At 36.5% G+C, this 24,154-nt stretch overlaps 4 protein-coding genes across 5 annotated transcripts in view; 3 read left to right on the forward strand and 1 right to left on the reverse strand.

Annotated features, from left to right (window-relative positions):
* Positions 1 to 4,340, forward strand: part of LOC111499206 — an 8,480-nt gene extending 4,140 nt beyond the window's left edge. Inside the window, exons 8-14 of the mRNA XM_023150721.1 lie at positions 277 to 762; positions 851 to 1,060; positions 1,898 to 2,086; positions 2,985 to 3,148; positions 3,255 to 3,407; positions 3,478 to 3,556; positions 3,645 to 4,340. Of these exons, the coding sequence (XP_023006489.1) occupies positions 277 to 762; positions 851 to 1,060; positions 1,898 to 2,086; positions 2,985 to 3,148; positions 3,255 to 3,407; positions 3,478 to 3,556; positions 3,645 to 4,091 (1,728 nt within the window). The 3' untranslated portion in view covers positions 4,092 to 4,340. The remainder of the gene's footprint in view (positions 1 to 276; positions 763 to 850; positions 1,061 to 1,897; positions 2,087 to 2,984; positions 3,149 to 3,254; positions 3,408 to 3,477; positions 3,557 to 3,644) is intronic.
* Positions 4,341 to 5,389: 1,049 nt separating this feature from the next.
* On the forward strand, positions 5,390 to 13,531 carry LOC111499242 (BTB/POZ domain-containing protein POB1-like). Of its 2 annotated transcripts, XM_023150786.1 has the most exons (7): positions 5,811 to 5,881; positions 6,444 to 6,559; positions 6,746 to 6,871; positions 6,960 to 7,075; positions 7,171 to 7,234; positions 7,350 to 7,629; positions 12,374 to 13,531. In XM_023150786.1, exons 3-7 carry the CDS (start codon positions 6,802 to 6,804, stop codon positions 13,185 to 13,187), a joined length of 1,344 nt encoding a protein of 447 aa, XP_023006554.1. In that variant the 5' UTR covers positions 5,811 to 5,881; positions 6,444 to 6,559; positions 6,746 to 6,801; the 3' UTR covers positions 13,188 to 13,531. The 2 variants fall into 2 exon arrangements, with proteins under 2 accessions (XP_023006553.1, XP_023006554.1); XM_023150785.1 differs by lacking the exon at positions 6,444 to 6,559 and having other exon boundaries at positions 5,390 to 5,881.
* A 3,926-nt stretch (positions 13,532 to 17,457) lies between these two features.
* Positions 17,458 to 19,036, forward strand: LOC111499284. The gene is made up of 2 exons (XM_023150838.1): positions 17,458 to 18,689; positions 18,859 to 19,036. Exons 1-2 carry the CDS (start codon positions 17,829 to 17,831, stop codon positions 19,003 to 19,005), a joined length of 1,008 nt encoding a protein of 335 aa, XP_023006606.1. The 5' UTR covers positions 17,458 to 17,828; the 3' UTR covers positions 19,006 to 19,036.
* Positions 19,037 to 19,945: 909 nt separating this feature from the next.
* Positions 19,946 to 24,149, reverse strand: LOC111499273 (GDSL esterase/lipase At4g01130). Its single transcript, XM_023150825.1, has 5 exons — positions 23,795 to 24,149; positions 22,741 to 22,962; positions 21,836 to 21,993; positions 21,349 to 21,619; positions 19,946 to 20,349 (listed from the first exon to the last, which is right to left on the reverse strand). The coding sequence occupies exons 1-5, from the start codon at positions 24,045 to 24,047 to the stop codon at positions 20,081 to 20,083; spliced, it is 1,173 nt and encodes a 390-aa protein (XP_023006593.1). The 5' UTR covers positions 24,048 to 24,149; the 3' UTR covers positions 19,946 to 20,080.
* Between the last annotated feature and the right edge of the window lie 5 nt (positions 24,150 to 24,154).

Genomic DNA, 24,154 nt, shown 5'->3' on the forward strand with positions numbered 1-24,154 from the left:
TTCCCCCCCCCCCCCCCCCCAAAAAAAAAGAAAAAACCGAAGCCAAATGAGACTGGAAACGAGCTCTCAAATTACAATTGCTTAGGGGGTATTTCGAGAGTTCCATGTTTTCCCTTTTGGCAGTCTTTGAGTTGATTGAAGTCTTTTCTGTGTGGTCTCTTCTTTGTACTTACATACACACATACGTACGTATGTACGTACATACATTCATACATATATACATACGTGCGTACAAATCCTGGGCAAACTACTGACTGCATTGGCAATAACAACTAGGTTGATGACAGGGTAAACGGCTATTTGTTTCCCATGGGAAATTTCAATGTACTTTCCCAAATTATTTTGGAAGTGATCTCGAAAGGGACAGTATCGCCACTTGCTCGTAGTATTGCTTCAACTGGACGAGGCACCGTGAAAAACTTGATGGTTTCAGAAACTGTTGTCGGATATGCCTCACTACTTGATGCTGTTCTTAAGCTTCCATCAGAATCTGCACCAGCTAAGGAAGTCGCCGAAATCCCTTCCAAACTGAAAGAAAATTGGCAGTGGCAGTTATTTGAAGGGGTATCAAATTTGGCCATCCTGCACAGAAAAAAAAAAAGTTACACAATTTTAGATGAATTTGAAAAGCATTGGAACCAAACTAAAAAGGGGAAGCCTGGTAATCCTATTGCTTTTAATGAGTCATTTGTATATGATATATGGGAGGAGGAAAAACAAACAGTGATGTCTAATATCAAAAGAAGAAGAGAGGAAGAAGAGGTGAGATTATAAGCTGCTCATCTTTGGTTTTCTATGATTTATATTGATTTTGTATTTCTTCAATATTCTTGATACTTGAATTTGACAGATAAAAGATAGAACCGAACAACCTCATAGCACGTGGGAGGATGTGTATCGAAGTGCTAAGAGGGCTGATAGGTCTAAGAATGATTTGCATGAGAGGGATGAAGGGGAGCTTGAAAGGACTGGACAACCATTATGCATATATGAACCTTACTTTGGGGAAGGAGTTTGGCCTTTCCTGCACCGATATTCTCTTTATCGTGGAATCGGGCTGGTAGGTTGCCCAAAAATTTTGTTATTGTTTTGTTTTCCATGTGCAAATTTGAGGTTGAAAGACTTTTTCTTTAAATATCATCCTATGACAACCATGTGCTTTTCTACCTTATGCAAACATATTAATGGTTTTTTTTTTTAAAACTTCAATGATATACATAGATGTGAATGAATGATGTCAATTCTGCTTGTGAGATCCCACATCGATTGGAGAGGGGAACAAAACATTCCTTACAAGGGTGTGAAAGTCTCTCTCTAGCAGACGTGTTTAAAACCTTGAGGGGAAACCCATAAGGGAAAGTCCAAAGAGAACAATATCTGCTAGCGGTAGGCTTAAGCTATTACAAATGGTATCAGAGCCAGACATCGGGCAGTGTGTTAGCAAGGACGCTGGGCCCCTAAAGGGTGGATTGTGAGATCCCACATTAGTTGGACAGGGGAACGAAGTATTCCTTCTAAGGGTGTGCAAACCTCTCCCTAGTATACACATTTTAAAACATTGAGGGGAAGCCCAGAAGGGAAGGCCCAGAAGGAAAGGCCCAAAAAGGACAATATCTGCTAGCGGTAGGCTTGGGCTGTTACAAATGGTATTAGAGCTAGACATTGGGTGGTGTGCCAGCAAGAACGCTGGGCCTCCAAGGGGGTGGATTGTGAGATCCCACATCGGTTGGAGAGGAGAATGAAGTATTCCTTATAAGGTTCTGGAAACCTCTCCCTAGCAAACGTGTTTTAAAATATCTTTTCATCAACCAATTAAAAGTCGTTTCTTATTCAAAAAATGAAACAAAGAAAAAGTGAGTTACCATCTTAATGTAGATGTTAAATGTTATTCTTGCAGTCAAGTAAAGGCAGGCGACCTGGAACTGATGATGTTGATGCACCGTCACGGCTTCCACTTCTCAATAACCCTTACTACCGAAATGTACTCGGTGAATATGGAGCCTTCTTTGCAATTGCTAACCGGGTCGACCGCATACACAAGAATGCTTGGATCGGTTTTCAATCTTGGAGAGCCACTGCCAGGAATGTATGTGACATCGCTCTGTCCATGTTTTTTCTGAAGTTTTATTTCTTGAACTCATTTTTACATTTATAGTTTTCTTCTATTAAAACTAAGGAACATAGCTGGTGTTGCATGAGCTTTAGAAAGATTATTTACACAAAAGAAGTGAATGTTTAGACTGTTCCATAAGATATTACAAAACTAATCAGCAGATACCTCCCATTGTTGCTTGTGTGTGAGCATGGGGCAATGCAAATCCTCGTTCCTTGCAATCTTTTGTTAGGAACCACGGATCTCCATAATAGTATGATATTGTCCACTTTGAGCATAAGCTATCATGACTTTGTTTTGGGTTTTCCCAAAAGGCCTCATACCGATGGAGATGTATTCCTTACTTATAAACCCATGATCATTCCCTAAATTAGCCAACGTGGGACTCCCTTCCAACAATCCTCAACAATCCTCCCCTCAAACGAAGTACATTATAGAGCCTCCCCCGAGGCCTATAGAGCCCTCGAACAGTCTCCTCTTAATCTAGGCTCGACTCCTTCTTTGGAGCCCTTGAACAAAGTAAACCTTTGGTTCGACACTTAAGTCACTTTTGACTACACCTTCGAGGCTCACAACTTCTTTGTTTGATATTTGAGGATTTTCTTGACATAACTTAGTTAAGCCATGGCGGCTCTGATACCATGTTAGAAATTACGGATCTCCACAATAGTATGATATTGTCCACTTTGAGCTTTTCGTTTTCCCAAAAGGCCCTTTATCTATTCCTTACTTATAAACCCATGATTATTCTCTTAATTATCATATGTGGTACTCTCTCCCAACAATCCTCAACATCTTTCTGGATGGTAGAACAATATTTCGACCAAGAAAAGCAATGTGCTTTTGTCTAACCGATGGTGTGGTTGAACAGGCATCACTGTCGAAAATCGCTGAAACTGCATTATTAGATGCAATTCAGACGCGAAGATATGGAGATGCACTCTACTTTTGGGTTCGCATGGACTCGGATCCAAGAAACCCGCTACAGCTTGATTTTTGGTCCTTTTGTGATTCCATAAATGCTGGAAATTGCAAGTAAGACCTGAAAATTCATGCTCAAGTTTTTATACTGAAACATCTGAACTCTCTTTATACAATCTTCTGATATCAATTTTTTGCCTATGCCCTTTTTTGTTTATAGGTTCGCGTTCTCCGAGTCATTGAAGACGATGTATGGTATAAAAAGTGATCTTGAATTCTTACCGCCCATGCCTGCAGATGGCTATACATGGTCCGCTATGCAGAGCTGGGTTCTACCAACCGGATCTTTTCTCGAATTTGTCATGTTTTCAAGGTTTGTAAGAGATCTTTCTCCTATCTTTACTGCACCATGGCTTTAGTTCATTCATTTCTTTCGTCTGCAGAATGTTTGTTGATGCCTTAGATGCGCAAATGTACGACGAACACCGGACAAGTGGACGGTGTTATTTGAGTTTGTCCAAAGTAACGCCCCTCGTCCTTTTAGATGTCAACATGGAACTATGAGCATTTCGTTGTAATTGCTAGAGTTGAACTGTACTTTTATTTACAGGACAAGCACTGTTACTCCCGGCTACTCGAGCTCCTCGTAAACGTTTGGGCATATCACAGTGCAAGGCATATGGTATACATGAACCCCGAGACCGGCGCAATGCAAGAGCAACACAAGTTCGACACACGGAGAGGCAAAATGTGGATCAAATGGTTTTCATACACCATGATAAAGAGCATGGACGAGGAGTTGGGAGAGGAAGCAGATGCCGACCACCCCACGAGACGGTGGTTGTGGCCATCGACAGGCGAAGTGTTTTGGCAAGGCATGTACGAGAGAGAGAAGAATTTACGATATCGACAAAAAGAGAACAGAAAGCAAAAGAGTAAAGCTAAGCTAGACAGAATGAGACATAGGAGACACCAAAAGGTTATAGGAAAGTATGTAAAGCCTCCACCAGAGATGGAAAATTCAACCACAACAATCGGTACAGAAGCTATTTTGTGATGGAAATTTGAAGGTTAGTGAAAAAAGTAGAGTCTAATCTTAAATTCATTTCATTTTTAACATCTTTTTTGTTGTGTTCAAAAATTATTGTTTGTTCGTGTAAAACAACTCCATTGTTCTTGACTCACTGGTGCCATTGTATGTTGTTCACTCACATGTATTATATTATGTTGTTTTTGCATGGCATTTCACCTCTAAATGTAAATCTAATACTCTTTGGAAGTGGGTAAATTTGGATTGTTTATGTTCTTCAATATTCTCCGTTCTATCGACTTAGACTCGGTTATGAATTTAGGATATGTTTTTATGACTATTTTGTTCATTGTTTCTCTCTCTCTCGACTTGGACTCAATTATGAATTTTAGAGTATGTTTCGATGACCATTCTGTTCTCTCTTCCTCTCTTGACTTGGACTCGATTATGAATTTTAGAGTATGTTTCGATGACCGTTCTGTCCCGTGCTTCTCTCTCCCTCTTTCTTGACTTGGACTCGGTTGGGAATTCTCTTCCTCTTTAAGACTTGGATTCTAAGGTATTCTCTTCATTGCTTATCTCTTCCTTTTTATCGACTTAGACTTGGTTATGAATTTTAAAGTATGTTTCTATTATATCTTATAACTAAAAAATAACACGGCTCTTTTGGAGATTTTTTTTTGAAGGTATGGACAAAAAAAATTAATGTTTAGTATAAACCTCGAAAGTGGATATAATTAATTTTTACTAAATTTAAATTAATTTAAATGGTATATTATATATCTTTTTTTAGGATTATAATTCACTTCTTACAAAGTTATTAAGGGTGTTCGATTTACAAAGAACAGGATTTCATACAATAACGCATTAACAAAATTAGTTGGTCGGGATTAGACTAAATTGGGGTCGGGACTAGAGTGGGTAGAGAATTTTTATATGAAAAACGGTGGGGACGTGGTTTGAATTTTAGAAATTACGATTAATTTTATCTCAATTCTTTTCATGAAAATAATATATATTTTTTTTTGTAAAGAAAAAAAAAATCTATATATTAAAAAAATAATTAAAATTTCGAAAATAAACTATAATTTTGAATTTTGAGAAAGAGATAAAATACTTTTCCTTAGAATTTGTAAATTTGTAGGGTTATTATTTCAAGAACCATTTAAATTGTTTGAGTTAATTTGAATTTAACCATTAAATAATAAAAAGAAGGGTTATTATTTTAAATTATTTGAGTTAATTTCTTGTTTTAAGTTTGAATTATATTGAAAAATAATAAAAAAAGAATATGGTTTAAGTTTATGAGCTAAGATTTTGTTAGTAAAGTGAGTGACGAGTATAAAGACAAAATTAACCAACTGAATTCTGCAGATATGGAAACGAAGGATTTTGATTTTGAATCCAACCAACGATCTTCTTCTTCTCTTGCAATCTATAAATTCTCCATCTTCTACCTTAATTTCTGATTTTCTTGTTACCTTTTTGGCCGATTTGCTGAGGGTTTTAGGGGCTTCAACACCAAGATCTTTCTTCAATTGCAGCTGTGTTTCTGTTCCCAAATATGAAAGATTTCAACACTGATTTGTTCGATCCCAGAGCGGCGATTGACTCGGATTATGTGCTCGCTGCTTCCACTTCGTCGCCGGATTCTGATTTTGGTTTCGCTTTTGACGACAGTAACTTTTCTGATCGCTTGCTAAGGATTGAGATCGTTGGTGGCTCCGATGAAACTGAGCCGGATTTTGCTGGCCGTAGTAGCGTCCTTGATTGGGCTCGCCGAAAGAGGAGGAAAGAAGAAAGGAAAACGGAAAATTGTGAGTTCTACTTAACTGTGTTTTTTCTCTTTTTCGTTTCTGAAAATCATTTTTTTCTTCTTCTTTCTACATTTAGACGAGTTAGATTTTTTTGTTGGATTAGTGTAGCTAGCTTCATCAGCGATTCTGGTTTACAAAGAACCTGACAGAATTCGAAGATTTTTTTTCCTTTTCCAAATATAATTTTGGGTTTCAGGGCCGTTTCTACTACTAGCTCAAATCCATCTTGAGTTTGCTGATGTTCTTTTTGTCTCTGGGCCTTGAATTCATAGAAAATTACTTTTAGAATTCAGAATAGATTGTATGAGTTTGCTTCAAGGCACGTCAAGCTGAGGAAACGAAAGGGGAAATGTTCGATTTGAAGTTTACGTTCTTAATTTTTAATCATAGGCTTCTGTACTTTGGATGGATTCCAGATTCTACCAAGCTCCATTTTCTCTGTTTTATATTCTTGTGTAAAGAACACTCATGTTGGAATTTTTTAGCAATTTATTTCTTAATTTTGTTCATACTTTACAAAGTTTCATACAGGGTTTCTAATATTAAAAGGTTGATGTTAAAGGGTTATCATGGTCGATCTTTCCTGAAAGAACATATAAAAAAAGTTCGGGGAATATGTTACTTGAATTGCAGCCGCGTATGGTAAATCTGGAGCTTTTCTACAAATTTTCTTTCTTGGTATGAAATATTGGAATATCGAGAGATCAATTTATGCTTTCAGTGTGGAACATTTTCATTTTCTTCCAATATGTTAGTGGGGTCACATACTTTCTTGATGCATTGATGGTGGAACTTCTCTTTTGACTGCTTCGTGCGTGGAAAAGTCGACCAGAATAAGTAATTCCTTTACGTTTTTTCACTTAGTTCTCGATCTCGGTAAATGCCCACAGCAGCAAGTTTTAACCTGTGATGATCCTGATATGGTTGAGGTCTTGTCCTTAGAAAATCCAGATGAGGGACCTGTGGCAATGATTGAAGAATCACTATCAGGTAACGGAAAGTCTAATAAGAATTTCTTTGGTCGAATCAAAAGTTGATATGATCAGGGTTTTGTTGATACATGGAGGCGTTTTTGCAGGTGATGAAGCTGTCAATGGCAATGATTTAAATTTGGATTCGTCTACCGTGACGAGGGTGAAGACCTTGCATATTAGCTCTCCTATTTTGGCGGCCAAAAGCCCGTTCTTCTATAAGGTAAATGTTAATCGTCTTTAATGACATTGTTTCATGACAATCATGCACAAAAATCCCAAGATATTTCATGACAATTGTCTTTATTAAACTTCTAGTTGTTCTCAAATGGTATGAAAGAATCCGACCAACGACTTGTGACCTTGCGGATCAGTGCCTCTGGTAAGAAATAACATATAAAATTTCTTTCCGAATGAAAACCGTTGAATGACTATGTTTTGGTTGTGTTATAAAGAGAAAGATGACTTGCTATATGATGTCTTTTTACTTGGAATAGAGGAAGCTGCTCTGATGGAGTTGTTGAACTTTATGTACTGCAATAGCTTGTCTGTTACCAAAGCTCCTGCTTTATTGGACGTGCTAATGGCTGCTGATAAATATGAGGTTTCTTCATGCATGAGGTATTGCAGCAGAGAATTGCGACTTTTGCCTATGACACCTGAGTCTGCATTGCTCTATTTGGATCTTCCTTCCAGTGTCTTAATGGCTGAAGCCGTCCAATCACTGACCGATGCAGCGAAACAGTACCTTGCTGGTCGTTATAAAGACTTAATCAAGTAAGTTCACATTTCTCATGAAGATCACATATTATAGTTTTTGTATTTTTCTTCATATTTTATTCTCTATAATCTATTATTTTGATCTGAATGGAAGAAAGTATGAAAATTATGACTTCAACGTTCATTTGGTTGATTTTGTTATAGTCTTCTTTGTGAATTGGAAAATGTTAAATTTTAACGGTAAATTGTGATTTAAACTTGTATTTTATTTTATAAACATGAATGTTAATACTTTGTGAAAAGTGAATAAACCTCTATTCAATCCTCCCATTCTAGTACCGCCAATGCTTGGTCAACCTCTCGTGATGTATCTCTAAGTAATGAAAGCATTCATGAGTTTTGTCTGTCCTTGGTCACCATGGTGAAACTGGTAGGAAAAAAAAGGTGTATCTGGTCTGGTGTAACTAATTTGACTTTCTTGATCTATAGTTTCTCGTCTTTCTCTCTATTGACCAATGCTTCGGCTTCTCTCTCTCAAGATTCGCCATTGTGAAACAGGTGTATCGAGGTAGGCCGTAGATTGAATATAGAAGGAAAGATGGATCTATTAGACTCAAAGTTGAAAGTGTAGGACCTATTGGGACACTTCTGAAATTTAAGGAACCTAACATGAAAGTTTAGAGACGGATCTTGTAATGTAACTTAAAATATTATATCGGATGTTTAAATAAGTCGGGATACCAGAGGAGTCGATTTGAAGAAGTAAACTTGAGACATTGGGAGTTTTATGCATGCTGGAGTAGTCGATCTTAAATTAAACGGGCTATTAGTATAGCTTGAAGCCGTACTCTTTATGCCTTCTTTGTTAGGTGTTTTTGTTATTTGATTTGGATTTGATTTAGTTATTTGGATTAGATTTGATTTAGTTATTTGAATTAGATTTGATTTAGTCATACTAGATTTGTTTTTAGTGTAATAGCCAATTTCTCGAACAGAGTGTCTCCCAAGTGTCTCCCAATTCTTCTGATCTTTTCAGTTTTCTCTATCCTTAAGATTTGGTATTAGAGCCATGCCTAAACTTAGCCAAGTTAAAACATTTGGTATCAGAGCCATGCCCTAAACTTAGCCAAGTTAAAACATTTGGTATCAAAGTCATGTCTTAAACTTAGCCAAGTTAAAACATTTGGTATTAGAGCCATGCCCTAAACATTAGCCAAGTTAAAACATTTGGTATTAGAGTCATGCCCTAAACTTAGCCAAGTTAAAACATTTGGTATTAGAGTCATGCCCTAAACTTAGCCAAGTTAAAACATTTGGTATTAGAGCCATGCCCTAAACTTAGCCAAGTTAAAACTAGAAGCAGTAGTCTTCTACATGTGTCATAATAAAAGTATGTCGATGCAGAGTTCATTTGTGCAGCTTGTAATGCCGAAATTTGATGGGTACTATGATCATGGGGCGATGCTCATGGAAAATTTTTTGCATTCAAAGGAGTACTGGGATTTGGTGGAGAATGAGATTTCTGCAGTAACAGAAGACATCGTTTTCACAAATGCTCAGAAGAAGCACGTTGAAGATGAGAAGTTGAAAGATTTGAAAGCAAAGAATTACCTATTTCAAGCATTAGATTGTTCGATCTTGGAGACAATTCTCAACAAGGATACAACAAAGAACATATGGGATTCTATGAAGTAGAAATATCAAGGTTCGACACGGGTAAAGCATGCACATTTGCAAGCTCTTCGGAATGAGTTTGAAATGCTTCACATGAAGGCAGGAGAATCTGTAAATGAGTATTTTGCTCGAACCCTTAGCATAGCCAACAAGATGAAACTAAATGGTGAGAACAAAGGAGATGTTGAAGTAGTTGAAAAGATTTTGAGATCTACGACTCCCAATTTTGATTATACTGTGTGTTCCATCGAGGAGTCCAAGGATACAACCATCTTAACCATTGATGAGTTGCGAAGCAGCCTGTTTGTGCATGAACAACGCATGAGTTCTCATGTTGAAGAAGTACACACTTTGAAGATCCTCATGGTGAACAATCTGGGGGAAGGAGTCAAGGTTGTGGAAGTTTTAGAGGCAGAGGAAGGAGACAAGGCAGACAAACCTTCAACAGGGCCACAGTGGAGTGCTATAATTGTCACAAGCTAGGACATTTTCAATGGGAATGTCAAAGCAAGGAGGAGGCAAACTATGTAGAGATTCAAGAAGAGATGTTGCTGATAGCTTATGTGAATATGAATAAGGCCAATAGAGAAGATATGTGGTTCCTTGACTCTAGATGTAGCAATCATATGTGATAGCTTACGTGAATATGAATAAGGCCATAGAGAAGATATATGGTTCCTTGACTTTAGATGTAGCATTCATATGTGATAGCTTACGTGAATATGAATAAGGCCAATAGAGAAGATATGGAAGATATGTGCCAGAGCTGAAGAGCTGAAGAACAATTTGCTGAGTATTGGGAAATTGCAAGCAAATGGGGCTTAGCATTTTGTTTCAAAATGGAATGTGAAAGGTATTTCATCCTGAGAGAGGCTTAATCATGGAGACAAAGATGTCTTTGAATCGAATGTTCGTACTGCATGCTATATCTCAGCTTGTAGCATCCACTTGTTTCGATATAATCACAGAAGATATTGAGCAACTTTGACACTATAGGTATAGACATTTGGGCTTTAAGGGATTAAAGACTCTTCAGCAAAAGAAGATGGTGGATGGTTTACAAGAGCTCAAGTCTCCAATGAGACTGTATAAAAATTGTCGGGTGGGTAAGCAACAAAAGGCACTCGTTTCCAAAAAGGAGCACATGGCGAGCTTCACAAATTCTCCAATTGGTGCAAGCTAATATTTGTGGACCGATCAAACTCATCTCAAACAACAAGAAAAGGTACTTGATTACTTTCACAGAGGACTAAAGCAAAAAAAACATGGGTTTATTTCTTAATAGAAAAATCAGAAGCTTTTGCTATATTTAAAAACTTTAAGATTCATGTTGAGAAGGAAACAAACTCATTAAAGCCTTACGTACTGATCGAGGAAGAGAGTTTACATCACAAGAATTCACCTATTTTTGTGATGTTAAATGGTATACAAAGACAACTGACAGCTGCATACACACCACACCAGAACGGAATTGGGAATGAAAAATAGAACTATTATGAATATGGTTCGTAGTATGATTTTAGAAAAGAAAATTCCGAAAAGTTTCTGGCCTGAAGCAGTCAACTGGACTGTGCATGTACTGAATTGAAGTCAACCTTGGCGGTCAAAAATAGAACTTCAGAAGAAGCTTGGAGTGGAGTCAAACCTTTAGTTGAGCATTTTAAATTTTTGGGATATATCTCTTATGTTCATGTGCTTGATTGTAAAAAAACTAAGCTAGATGATAAGAGTTTGAGTTGTGTTTTGCTGGGAGTTAGTGATGAGTCAAAGGCTTACCGACTCTATGATCCAACATCACAAAGGATCATGATAAGTAGGGATGTTATATTCGAGGAAGATAAGAGTTGGGACTGGGATAAGACCTATGAAGAATCCATTATGTGCGATCTGGAATGGGGTGATCAAGAGGAGGCAGCAGATGTGTTTGATGAAAATGAAGAAGGGAGCAAACTTGATATTGATGCTGCAGAGGAAAATATTTCCTCTACCTCTTTGGCTGAAGCAAGCTCTTCTTTTCCAGCGGAAGCAAGCTCTCCTAGCTCGAATAAGGGGAGGAATAGGAGACCACCAATCTGGATGACAAACTATGCAACAGGAGAAGATCTTTTTGAAGAAGATAATGAAGCTCACTTGGCCATGTTTACCACTACTGATCCTGTTAACTTTGGAGACACATTGAAGAGTGAGAAATGGAGGCAAACCATGGATCTGGAAATTGAAGCAATAAAGAGAAATGACACATGTGAATTGATGGAGTTACCTGAGGGTGGAAAGAAGGTTGGAGTAAAATGAAAAGAGGATTATTGGAAGTCTGTTCTGACGTAGATATAAAAGGACTACTATTATTTGTGTTCAATTTAAGGGAGGAAATGTTAGGTTTTGTTATTTGATTTAGATTTGATTTAGTTATTTGAATTAGATTTGATTTAGTTATTTGAATTAGATTTGATTTAGTCATACCAGATTTGTTTTTAGTGTATTCTATAACGTATTTGTTTTTAGTGTATTCTATAACGTTATATAATAGCCAATTTTATTGAAGTGTGAGGTTTCTCCCAATTCTTCTGGTCTTTCCATTTTTCTTTATGTTCTTAACAGTCTTTTGATGTTTAATGTATGCTGAAAGAGTCTCTTAAATTAGTCTGGCTATCAGTATAGCTTGAAATCGTACTCTTTATGCCTTCTTTTGATGTTTCATGTATGCGGAAGGAGTCGATGTTAAATTAGTTGGACTATGAGTATAGCTTGAAATCGTACTCTTTATGCCTTCTTTTGATGTTTCATGTATGCTGAAGGAGTCGATGTTAAACTAGTCGGGCTATCAGTATAGCTTCAAACTGTACTCTTTATGCCTTCTTTTGATGTTTCATGTATGCTGAAGGAGTCGATCTTAAATTAGTCGGGCTATCAGTATGGCTTGAAACCGTACTCTTTATGCCTTCTTTTGACGTTTCATGTATGCTGCACCTGCATCTAAATCTTTTGGGTTTTGGTAAATATACAAGCTGATGTTGTTACTGTCGGAACTTAAAATAAGTCGCTTCATGAGCTGCATAGCTAATCAAATAAGATAGATAAGACATGCATGAAAAATGGATAAAATGACACCATTATGTGCATATGTCAGGTACCAAGAAGATATATTGCAGTTTCCCCTTTCCGGGATAGAGGCAATATTATCTAGTAATGATCTTCTAGTAGCATCGGAGGATGCAGTATTTGACTTTGTTTTGAAGTGGGCGAGGTTCAATTATCCTTCGTTAGCAGAGCGGCAAGAAGTCCTCGGTGTTCGTCTTGCTCGATTCATTCGCTTTCCTTACATGTCCTGCCGGAAGCTTAAGAAGGTATTGACATGTATCGACTTTGATCACGAGGCTGCTTCCAAACTCGTGCTTGAAGCACTCTTTTTCAAAGCTGACTTCCCCCACAGACAACGAGCCTTGATTACCAACGACTCTACTTCCCCGAGCCATCCCTTCATTGAGAGGACCTACAAGTATCGGCCAGTTAAGATCATCGAATTAGAACTTCCTCGACAGCAGTGTGTAATATTTCTGGACTTGAAAAGAGAAGAATGTATAAGCTTGTTCCCATCTGGACGAATTTATTCACAAGCATTCCATTTGGGAGGGCAAGGATTCTTCTTGTCTGCTCATTGCAACATGGACCAACAGAGCTCCTTCCATTGTTTTGGATTGTTCTTGGGGATGCAGGAGAAAGGGTCTGTGACTTTTGCGGTGGATTACGAGTTTTCAGCAAGATCGAAGCCGAGCGAAGAGTTCCTCAGTAAATATAAGGGTAACTACACGTTCACAGGCGGAAAAGCTGTCGGGTACCGGAACTTGTTTGGTATACCATGGACTTCCTTCACGGCTGAAGATAGCATTTACTTCATAAATGGCGTCCTTCACCTCAGAGCAGAGCTTACCATCAAGTCATGACCTTCTCTACATCATATAGGTGAAGTTTGAAAGACTTCCTTTTGATGCTGACACTGTCTGTGTAGTTCTTATAGCTGTTTCATTTATGGTTAGGAGAATAGAAATTTAGGTTTCAGTTTTATGTTCAATTCTATTACGTTTGAAGGTGAAGCAATGAGAAAAGTTCTCTCTCTCTCTATATATATGTATGTATGTATGTATGTATGAGACCCTTCTTTGCTTCACCCCACTTTTATATGTTAAAAAGAGGGATAAAACAGAGTGGCATATGGTATCGATAGTTGTGTAATTATCCAACTATTTTGACCAATGCCACTTTATTTTTATTTAGTTTGACCTCCTTATTTATTTATTTATTATTATTATTAAAGTAAATATTGTACACGCTAAAAGCGTGGTATGTATTGCTATTATTTTGTTTCTATACTCTTGTAAAGAATGCTTCATTTTCCTCTATAGGTGATGTGAGATCTCACAATGGGTCGATATGAGGATCTCACAATCTACTCCTCGCTGGCACACCGTTCGATGTCTGACTCTACTACCATTTGTAACTACCCAAACCTACCTCTAGCAAATATTGTTTGCTTTAACTTGTTATGTATTGCGTTTAGGAAGAGTATTAATATAGTTTTTAAGTTTAAGAATATTGATGTAGTTTTTTTTTATATTCATGGATGTAAATGACAACACTAATGATTTCTTATAAGGGTATTAATTTTTTTTTCTCAAGTTTAAGAATATTAATAAAATTGTTGAAAGTTGACGGTTATTTTTGAAATAAAATATAAAGTTGAGTGTTTTTTTTGAAAGATGACCGTTATTTTTGAAATAAAATATAAAGTTGAGAGTATTAAAGATATTTAGTAATAAATTATAGTTTACTATATATATATATATATATATCATATTTGATATTTTGTTATAAGACAAATATCTAGATATGTACCGATATATCTTTCCATTTATTGTTATTTTTGTTTATTACTTATTCCATCTTGTAATTTATTTGATTATAAATAAGATAACTTTCACACTATTTAGGTGAAGTGGATTAATCAAACATAACTTTCACACCATGAAACATTCTCATGGCTTCAGAAGGATTAATCAAACATTCTCATGACTTCTAAATTCCCTACTCATCTTCTTTTCCAGGTGTGGTGGATTAATGAGACATTCTCATGACTTCTGAATTCTCTACTCATCTTCTTCTCCACCACCCCTGCTGACTTTGACACCGCAGGGGCAGTCTCCATGACTGCCACATGCAAAGCCGATTGGTTACTCTTTGGCTCCACCCTTTTGATCTCCAAATCACCCTTTGCCATACTTATTACATACAACCTCACCTTTTCCAACACAATCGATTTTCCCTCCACTAACATAGTCTCTTTCATTTTCTTCCCAATCTTCCCTTCATCCTTCACATAAACCCTAACATAAACCTATCAACCTTCTGCAAAGATGTTCCTTTGGAATCCGAGCGCCGCACTGGCCTCTTCGCCAACCAAGTCGCCACCTCCCTTCTAGTCAAAATTGGCTCCTTCGTCCACTGTGGCGACTCTTCTGGCTTCAACATTGCCTTTGTCCCTTGTTATAGGCTTCCCCTTCTACTTCTTGGGTTGACATATTCTAACCAGAGCCAAGGCAGCATCGTCGGTAAGCTACGATCCCTCTTCATGGGTTAGACATATTCTCGCTGAAGCCAAGGTAGCATCACCTGATCGACGATCCCTCTACAGTTTTCGATGCCCAAAAAAGTGTTTCTCTACACCTCCTCTGAACTAGGTTGTTGACATCTTCACGAAAAGTTCTCAACCTCTCTTTGAATTTTTCAAATTCAAGCTTTCCGTTCGTTTAAATCTGACGCTTAGCTTGTGGTGGGGTGTTAAAGATATTTAGTAATAAATTATTGTTTGCCATATATATTATATTTGATATTTTATTATATGGAAAATATAAATATTTGCCTTACCATAGATATCTTTCCATTTATTAATGAAAAATATGGATTTAGTTCAAACATTCAAAAGTTTTAATTGCATTAAATATAACGTCAGATTTGATTTAGGATTTGACGGTGACATCTTTCTACATCATGATTATACTATCTACTTGACTTAAACTACTTATAACTCTCTCTCTACTAAACAACCGTATATTTTGTCTTCACTCATATGTTCTTTAGAAAAGCTCAGAGGAAAACATAATATTGTCAAGATTTGAGAGGTGGCCTCAATATTAAGAAGTTATTGACATTATATCAGTTTTTAAATATGACGTGAGATGAAAATTTTTCTAACATTATTGATGTACCTACTCCTATCTTTGTTAACACTAAGACACATACTTAATTGTTGTATTATTTTATTTCGTGGGCCTTAAACGATTCTTAAATACAAAATTATAGTTTTTTTTTTAATGATTCGACATGATGATCAAATGTTGATTAGGCATGCTCGGCCCAACGACGGTATTTATTTGGTTTTATTTGAGTCATACTATCTACCTAATCCAATGCCTATACGTCAACGATGTGGCTTCAAACCTCATCGGTCAATTTGAATAGATGAGAGTTATTCTTGTATAGAATTAATGACAACAAGAAATCTGAATTGTGATTAAATCGCTTGGCTATGTCTTAAAGAGGATGGAAGGAGGAAGGACAAGTTCAAATCACTTGCAATAAACGTTTTGTAAGATCTCACATCGGTTGGAGAGGAGAACAAAATGTTCCTTATAAGAGTGTGGAAACCTCTCCCTAACAGACACGTTTTAAAATCTTAACGTTGACGACGATACGTAACGGGCTAAAACAAACAATATCTGTTAGCAGTGAGTTTGGACTCTAATATCGTCATATCCCACATTAGTTAGATGCATTTTAAAATTGTGCATAGGTCAAACGTACAATATCTATTAGCAGTGTACTTAAGCTCTTACACAAAGGAAGAGATTAATGGATTAGGAAACAATAATAGTAGTAGTTGATGCAAAGTACACTTTCGAGTTTGTTTATTAAAAACGACCCATTAAAAAAAGAATTTCGATTAATCAATAGCTCTACGATAGTCATATACAAATAAAAGAATAACAATTAGGATCAAAATGATTATTTTTTTAAAAAGTAAATCGTAATAAAACTTATGAAATAAAATTGTTAATTAATATGAATATATTAACTAATTAACTTTTTGAGATTAATAATTATTATTTTTTATAGTATTTTATTTAAATTATACTAATTTATAGCCCTTTCCCAGGAAGGGAAAATTCAACCATAAAATATTATGAGGTAATTTATTTATTTTCTTTATAATATATATAATGAGATTATTAGGTAGATAAAGATAATTTATGTCAATAATTTAATGAGTTGCCATTAGAATATAAATTGGTTTTTAGGGTTAGTTGATGTCGTTTATTGATTCAATAAAACAATTTTATGATGTAAAGGGAAAACCTAACAATTAAACAATAATCGATTATAATTATATATGGCAAATATTTAATTATCCGCATATACTTATATAATATTCGGTATCTAATGACTCCGACATTCTTCTACGACATGGTCACGTTAGTATTTTTAAGAGTGAAAATTATCTCTACAGACCAACACGTGTCATTTTAACATGTTTTGTCCCCACCTATAGAAATATTTTTAGTATAAACAGTAACTATCAATTTTTAAATAATTTTTAACCGTTATTTTACTAAAAAAAAAAACACATGTTGTATATATATATATATAATTAAGATTTATTTATATAAAAATATTAATTACTTATCCAAATATGCTTAATTTAATATTAAAGACATAACCTTCTTTCTTTTTATATTCAAAGACTCTAATCCCACCAATAATTGTAACTTAATCATTGATAACCTTTTTCAAATCAAATATTATCTCATTCTCAGATTAGAAGTTTTATTATATTTTTTTTAAGTCAATGACGAATCAAAATGAACAAAATGAACATAGCTCAATAATAATCTAACACGTAATTCTTCAAATCCTTATATCTAACTTGTTTCAGTTAAACGATCAAATGTTTGAAAAAAAATCGGTATACACTTAAACACAAAATACTTGGTTTACATAGCGGATTACAGTCGAACCATTCTCTAAGTCATGTCTTATTGTAGCTATTCTTTAATAACCCTTGAATTTATCTTTAAAAAAAATGGTTTAAAACGGGCGTTCTCTCTGTTTTGGCTCGATCAACACCAAGTCTCTTGGGAGAGAGAGAGAGAGAGTAGCATAAAAACAACTCAAAAGGTGTAATTCTTCTTTCCAATGGGTGCCAGGCTAACATGGATTCTTCTCATAAATCATAATTATAGAGTATGCAACCAACAAGCCGAAGAGGTCTTTCAAATCCCATTTAGTTTTGATTCTTAATATCATTAACTCTTCTGATCATTCTCCTCCCCTTCGCCGCCCTCTTTAAATCAATACCCACCACCGTCCACGGCGGCTCACGACGGCCATATCTCAATTGAGGCGATTTTTCGTTTATTTGGGTTTCTCAATCATCGCACCCCCATCATTGTTTTTGTTGTAGAAACCAGAAATTCTGGCTTGCTTCTCAAGAAACACCTTATTTGATTCATGGGTTTTGCTTCTTCTCAGTGATGGAGCTAAGGAAAAACTGGTACGATTCTAACTTCTGGGTGGTGTTTTTTTGCTTATTGATGTTGATTTCGTGCTCTGTTTCGTATGAAGATGCCGATTCTTTTAGTGGGTTTGTTCATAAATATGCCAATAACTCTGAATCAAAGCCTAGAACAGGGGTTTTATATAACATCTCTCTGCCTTCAAATTTTTCTGGGATTCAAGTTTCTTATATTAGATTAAGGAGTCGCAGTTTTTGGGTTAGAGGAGCAAACTTGAGATGGGTTTCTTTTCCTCCAAGAATCACTTCAATCCCTCGTGTAAAGAGAATAGCTATAATCTTTGAGAATTTGGGAAATTGGTCATCAAATTTCTATAAACTGCCTGGTTATACTCTTGTTGCTCCTGTAATTGGGTTCACTGTTTATGATTCTTCTTCAAATTCAAGCACATTTAGCAGTCAAAAGCTCCATCTACGCATAACAGGAAGAAACCCCATTTTGGTGATGTTTCCTAAACTAAAATTGGGAGAAAATGGTGAGATTAAGCCACAATGTGTGAGGTTTGGAGCTGGTGAGGCTTTTGAATTGAAGAACATGACAGGGCCAAGCTTGTGTTCTGCTACTGATTATGGCTATTTTTCTCTTGTCATTCCAAATCCAAAGGAGAAGAAGAAGAAGAAGAAGGGCATGTTGTGGGCATGGTGGGTGGCTGGGTTTGGAGGTGGGTTGGCTGTGTTAGCTTTGATGGGTTTAGTTTTAGTAGCAGTTTTGAGGTTTGTGAGGAGGAAAAACCTCAAGGATATGGAGAAAGAGTCTGAATTTGGGGAGAGTTTTGATACTGTTTGGATTGGAAAAAGTAGAATGCCTTCTGCTTCAATGGTAAGAACACAACCCGCTCTTGAAAATAGCTATGTTTCTTGATTTCTTTCATGTTTGTACATCTGTTCTTGATGTGTTCATAGCTTCACATCGTTTCAATAAGATCATTCTTAAGTTATACTGATTTGTTCGATTTTTTGTTCTTCATATCGTTTCGATGTAACTGAAGGTATTGAAAATCGAGGTGTGTTCGATTCGAACGACGAACAGTTGCTTGGCTGTTTCTTGTTGGTTAGGGACTCGGTATAAACAGTTGCTTAGCTATTTGTTTTGGGAGAGTTTTATATGTGTTCATAGCTTCACATCATTTCAATAACATCATTCATATTACTGTTTCAACTACTAAATTATACCGATTTGTTCGAATTTATCGAGGGGTGTTTGATTCGAACGATGAACAGTTGCTTAGCTATTTCTTTTTGGTTAGGGAATCGGTATAAACCGTTACTTAGCTATTCGTTTTGGGAGAGTTTTATCTTTGTATATCTGTTCTTGATGTGTTGATAGCTACAATCATTTCAGCTACTAAATTATACCGATTTGTTTGACTTTATGTTCTTCATATCGTTATCGAAAATCGAGGTGTGTTCGATTCAAACGATGAACGGTTGCTATTTCTTTTCAGTTTGGGAAGTTGAAGTTGAATTCATCATATAAAACAGAGTGGATTTACTTGGAAAGTTTGATAGAACACAGCAGGTTAAGTCAAGTCAATTAAGGACAGTAGCATAAAGAAATCAGCCAAACATAAGAAAATGTTAGCTTCCAACTATGGATGTGAGTGTTTTGGAGCTTACTTACTTTTGCCGGCAATGCATGAAGGCCATTTTGCTATTTTTAATATATGATGAGAGAAACCCGAAAGAGGAAGAGCGAGAAAGAACGTTCCAACGAACCATGAAGTATACGACTAGTTTCAATTATGTTTGATTCTTAAACGTTAACGTTATTTGAAAAAAAAAGAATTCGATTCCCGTGAATTTTCTACAGGGAATCTGTATCTTGTTCCTCTCGAAAATAAATAGAGAATTTTGCAGAAATGAGAATTAAAATAGGAGGGGACGGGGACGGGGACGGGAAAGACTTCTTTGCCCCCATCCCGCTCCATGGACATATCTATTTTCGACTTCTCCTATATAATAAAAATGAGTACAACAAAATACTAGTAATCCCATGAATCCCGACATTAGATATCTCATATAAACGAACGATGAGTTTCTTCGATGCAACTCAAAAGCTTAAGAATAAGCCGAAACATGTGAAAAAGGATATAATTGAAACCAGCCGTACACATCATGAACGTTTTCCATATAGTCAAATCTTATTTCGAGATCGATGGGAATAGAGAAATCTTTATTCACATCGAACGGTTTTATTGAAGAACAATCGGATCAATCGAGAGGTCGGAAATTGCAGAGGTTTTGAAGGGAAAAGGGAGGGTCAGAATAAGAGCCATTGAGAATTGCCAAAGTAACATGTTTGTTTGCAGCTTCTGTGGCATGAACTCCATCAAAGCTTACATAGTTATATGGATCAGAGCAAGCTGTTGCTGTCAAGTATTTCTCGTTTATCTTCTTCTTATTTCCACAGATAAGTCTTGGGTCAAAGTTATAGGGCCCTCCACCATGGCCACAGCACGCTTTGGTACCATATTTAAGACCTGATAGATATCAATTCAAATCAAAGCAAAGTCGTTGGTATTAAACATGATACTATACACGCCAAGCTCTAAAAGTACGTGTTCGACGTGCACTTTAAAGTGTTCGTGAACGACTTAAAGTTCTTTTAAATTTGATCAATTACAATAATATTTTTAAATTTCTGATATCAAAACTCGTTTGAGAAATTCTAAAAATAGATGCTTTTAAAGGAAGTACCAAGTCACTTTCTTCTATTTTTCAAACGCTCGACAACTCTACCTGTTGTGCCCGAGTCGAGATGTAACGACTCAAGCCCACTTGTGAGATGCCACATCGGATGGGGAGAACGAAACATTTTTTTATAAGGGTGTGAAAATTTCTCACTAGCATACGTGTTTTTAAAACCTTGATTAGAATCTCAAGAGAGAAAGCCCAAAGAGGACAATATCTGCTAATGGTGAACTTGGACTATTACAAATAGTATCGGAGCCAGACACTGGGTGATGTGCCAGCAAGAAGGTTGAACCCCGAAAAAGGTGGACATGAGCCAACGTACCAGCAAGGACACTGGACCCCGAAGAGGGGTGGATTGGGGGTCCCATATCAATAGGAAAAGGGAACGAGTGCTAGCGAGAACACTAATTCTCTAAGGAGGTGAATTGTGAGATCCCACATCGGTTGGGGAGAAGAACGAAACATTCTTTATAAGGGTGTGAAAACCTCACCTTAGTAGACGCGTTTCAAAAATTTTAAGAGAATCCCACACGGGAAAGCTCAAAGAGGACAATGTATGCTAGGGAATCTCGAAAAGGAAAACCTATGTCCTCTTTATTCCCTTTCGGACTTCCCCTCAAGGTTTTTAAAACGTGCTTGTTAGAGAGAGGTTTCCACACGCTTATAAATAATATTTCGTTCTCCTCCCCAACCGATGTATAATCCTAAACGAGACGTGCCCTAAAACCAGTGCAAAACGCAAAAAGTAAAGAGGGAAGAGAAAGGGAATAGCAATGCATACATACCATGAGACTTGGGATGTCGGAAGAGTTGCAGCATGACAGAGTGAGTGTCAAAGTAAAGGAGTGAAGCTTTAGGGAGAGCCTTTCTTGCCCGTTTGAGCTGTTTCTTAAGCATGGCATTGTAGTCTCTAACAGCTTGGTTGTATGATATCAAGCAGCCATATTGGTCAAGGTCTGAGCTTTCGTGTGGAAGCTCCACCAAAAGGGCAGGGTAACACCCCACCGGAGCCATGTTCATCACTAGAAACCTCCTTCCTCCCAACTTGTATAACTCCTAATTACAGACCAATAAACTTAAAAGTAAATCAACCCAACCCACCCAACTAAACTAAGTAAGTTTATAACCCAACTCGAACGGAACAAGACATCAGTAATCTTTTCTATCCGTCAGAAATTTGAATGCTCGTAATTTTAAGGATAGTATAAGTTATAAATAATGGGAAAGAGGGTATGGCATGGTATAAAGAAAAACAAGAAAGGAGATACTAACCATGATGGTATAAACAATTTGGGAGACAACTTGAGGAAGATATTGGTTAACCCCTTCTATTCCAATGGCCTTTAAGTTGGAGGTGAAATCATTTTGACCAATGTTGAATGTGTACAAAGCTTTTCCAAAAATTTTGGGTGGAGGAAGTTGTGTCCATCCTGACCACCACAAACATCATACTATGTATCAGTAACGAATACGTAACGTAGTATTTGCTCCAAACTAAGTATGCTTAACTTTGACATTTCTATGATTCAGCTACCAAAAAGGAAAGTGCATCTCCTTTATAGAAGTAGTAGCTAATAATTCTTTTAAGCATTTCTTAACTATAGTCTCATTCGAATGTGGTCTCGGTTTATCCATGTAGTATTTGAACTTTAAAGTACATTCTATGTGAGATCTCACATCGGTTAGAGAGGGGAACGAAACATTCCTTATAAGGGTGTGGAAATCTCTCCCTAATACACGCGTTTTAAAACCGTGAGGCTGACTGCAAAACATAACAAGCCAAAGCGGACAATATTTACTAGTGGTGGGCTTGGGCGGTTACAAATGGTAACAAAGCTGGACAACAGGCGGTGTGCCAATGAGAACGCTGGGCCTTTAGAGGGGAGGATTGTGAGATCCCACAACAGTTGAAGTAGGGAACAAAACATTCCTTAAGTATGGAAAACTTATAAGGCTAACCGTAATACTGTAACAGGCCAAAGTGGACTTGAGCTATTACATTCTAACTTGTTCGCCATAGGGAATGTCGATTATATAATAAAATGCGGTAGACTTACTAAACCAACAATGATAATTGACACGATGTGACAATGAGACAACGTGAGAGGGAGTGATGCTACGTTGTGCGAAATCCGTTCGTATTACAGAAACAAAAAAAATTAAAAGAGATTGATGACCTTTTGAATGGGAAGAAGAATAGTGTTCATCAACTCTGAACTTGAATTCCTTCATTTGGTTGAGCTGAATGGCCAAAGAAAAGGGGCTGATTCCAGTGACGAACAAGGAAGTGTTTGGCAACAGCACCGTTGAAGCTAATGTTGCAAAGTTGGCTCCATGTCTGAAATCTGAACCTATTGACTTCAGATATGGGCTTATAAATGGCACTCCGACTGACTCAGCTGCACCCACAACGAACAACTGGTTTAAACATATATTTTTGAGTCGGACTTACATATTATTGAGATGAAAAAACCGAGCTTTACCAATAATTTGGTATTTTTAGTTCTAGAATTTGCATATGCTCTTATAATTTTTTTTTAATTAATATTTGATATAATTAACGAACATCTTGAGAGATTTAACTGCATCATAAAAGCTCGATAACAAAAGAGACATGTCAAATTTCTATAGGGAATTTCGAATTTCAACCTTCAAAAAGATCTAACTAGATAAGATATTATATTCTAAAGATGGAACGTCGTTGAATTAAATACATGTTCGTTAAAAAAAATGCATTGAAAAAAATTGAAGATCTAATCCATTAAGATATGAACTAATCTTTCGAGCTATTTGAAATAACCTATAAATCAATCCATTTCATTGAAAAAATAGATTAAATTAATAAAAATAAAATTTAAAAATATTAACGATTTCTATAAAAAAAACAAAAAAATTTAGGGTAATAATAGTTTTGATTTATTTTTTACTTTAAATGTTTCAAACTTTTAAAAATTATTGATAATTAAAGAGTATTTTTTGAATTATTTTTGAATTTTTAAAAATGTTTAAGTATATTATTTTAGACCAAATAAAAGAAAATTAAATTTCTACATTTTTAATCAAACATCTAAATTCCACTAAAATAATTATAAAAAAAAAAAAAAATTAAACGTCATTTTCTATAACCACTAAAAATAAATAAAGATAAATAAACAAAATTTGGAATCGTCGGTGCTCAAACAAAGGACAGATAAAGATCCAAAAATCAGAGGTGGAAGAAAATAAAATTACCCAAGAAATCGAGGACGAGTCTTCCGTCGGTGGCGCGGCCGGTGGGCTTCTTGAAGAAGGTCATGCCGTAAGGTCCGTACGGCGCCGGGAAAGCCGCCCAGAACCCGCCGGTGTCGGAGTTGGAGTCTCCGAAGTTGAAGATCGCTTCGATTTCGCATTTAGAATGCGCCGCCGCCGCCGCCGTCGTAACGGTCAGTAGAAGCGCAAAAACCTTCAGAAATGGGCGTGAACATTCCGGCGAAAGGAGGGCCATCTGGTGGTCGGAGAATGTGGAGCGGAGGGGACTGTGAAAATTTGTCTCGATCGCTAATGGCTTTTAATCTTCGAGTGAGGGGTCCATTTTTTCAGTCCCGTCGGCAA

Source organism: Cucurbita maxima, unplaced genomic scaffold (genome assembly GCF_002738345.1).
Source record: "Cucurbita maxima cultivar Rimu unplaced genomic scaffold, Cmax_1.0 Cma_Scf00026, whole genome shotgun sequence".
Taxonomy (NCBI): domain Eukaryota; kingdom Viridiplantae; phylum Streptophyta; class Magnoliopsida; order Cucurbitales; family Cucurbitaceae; genus Cucurbita; species Cucurbita maxima.

Excerpts from the sequence above, each read along its gene's own strand:
- LOC111499273 (XM_023150825.1), bottom strand. The coding sequence starts at position 24,047 with ATGGCCCTCCTTTCGCCGGAATGTTCACGCCCATTTCTGAAGGTTTTT. Across the intron at positions 22,963-23,794 it reads ACTCGTCCTCGATTTCTTGG|CTGAGTCAGTCGGAGTGCCA; the intron begins GTAATTTTATTT and ends TTGTGGGTGCAG. Across the intron at positions 20,350-21,348 it reads CCGACATCCCAAGTCTCATG|GTCTTAAATATGGTACCAAA; the intron begins GTATGTATGCAT and ends GATATCTATCAG.
- LOC111499242 (XM_023150785.1), top strand. The coding sequence starts at position 5,629 with ATGAAAGATTTCAACACTGATTTGTTCGATCCCAGAGCGGCGATTGAC. Across the intron at positions 7,076-7,170 it reads AAAGCCCGTTCTTCTATAAG|TTGTTCTCAAATGGTATGAA; the intron begins GTAAATGTTAAT and ends TTAAACTTCTAG. Across the intron at positions 7,630-12,373 it reads CGTTATAAAGACTTAATCAA|GTACCAAGAAGATATATTGC; the intron begins GTAAGTTCACAT and ends TGCATATGTCAG.
- LOC111499284 (XM_023150838.1), top strand. The coding sequence starts at position 17,829 with ATGGAGCTAAGGAAAAACTGGTACGATTCTAACTTCTGGGTGGTGTTT. Across the intron at positions 18,690-18,858 it reads GAATGCCTTCTGCTTCAATG|GTATTGAAAATCGAGGTGTG; the intron begins GTAAGAACACAA and ends ATGTAACTGAAG.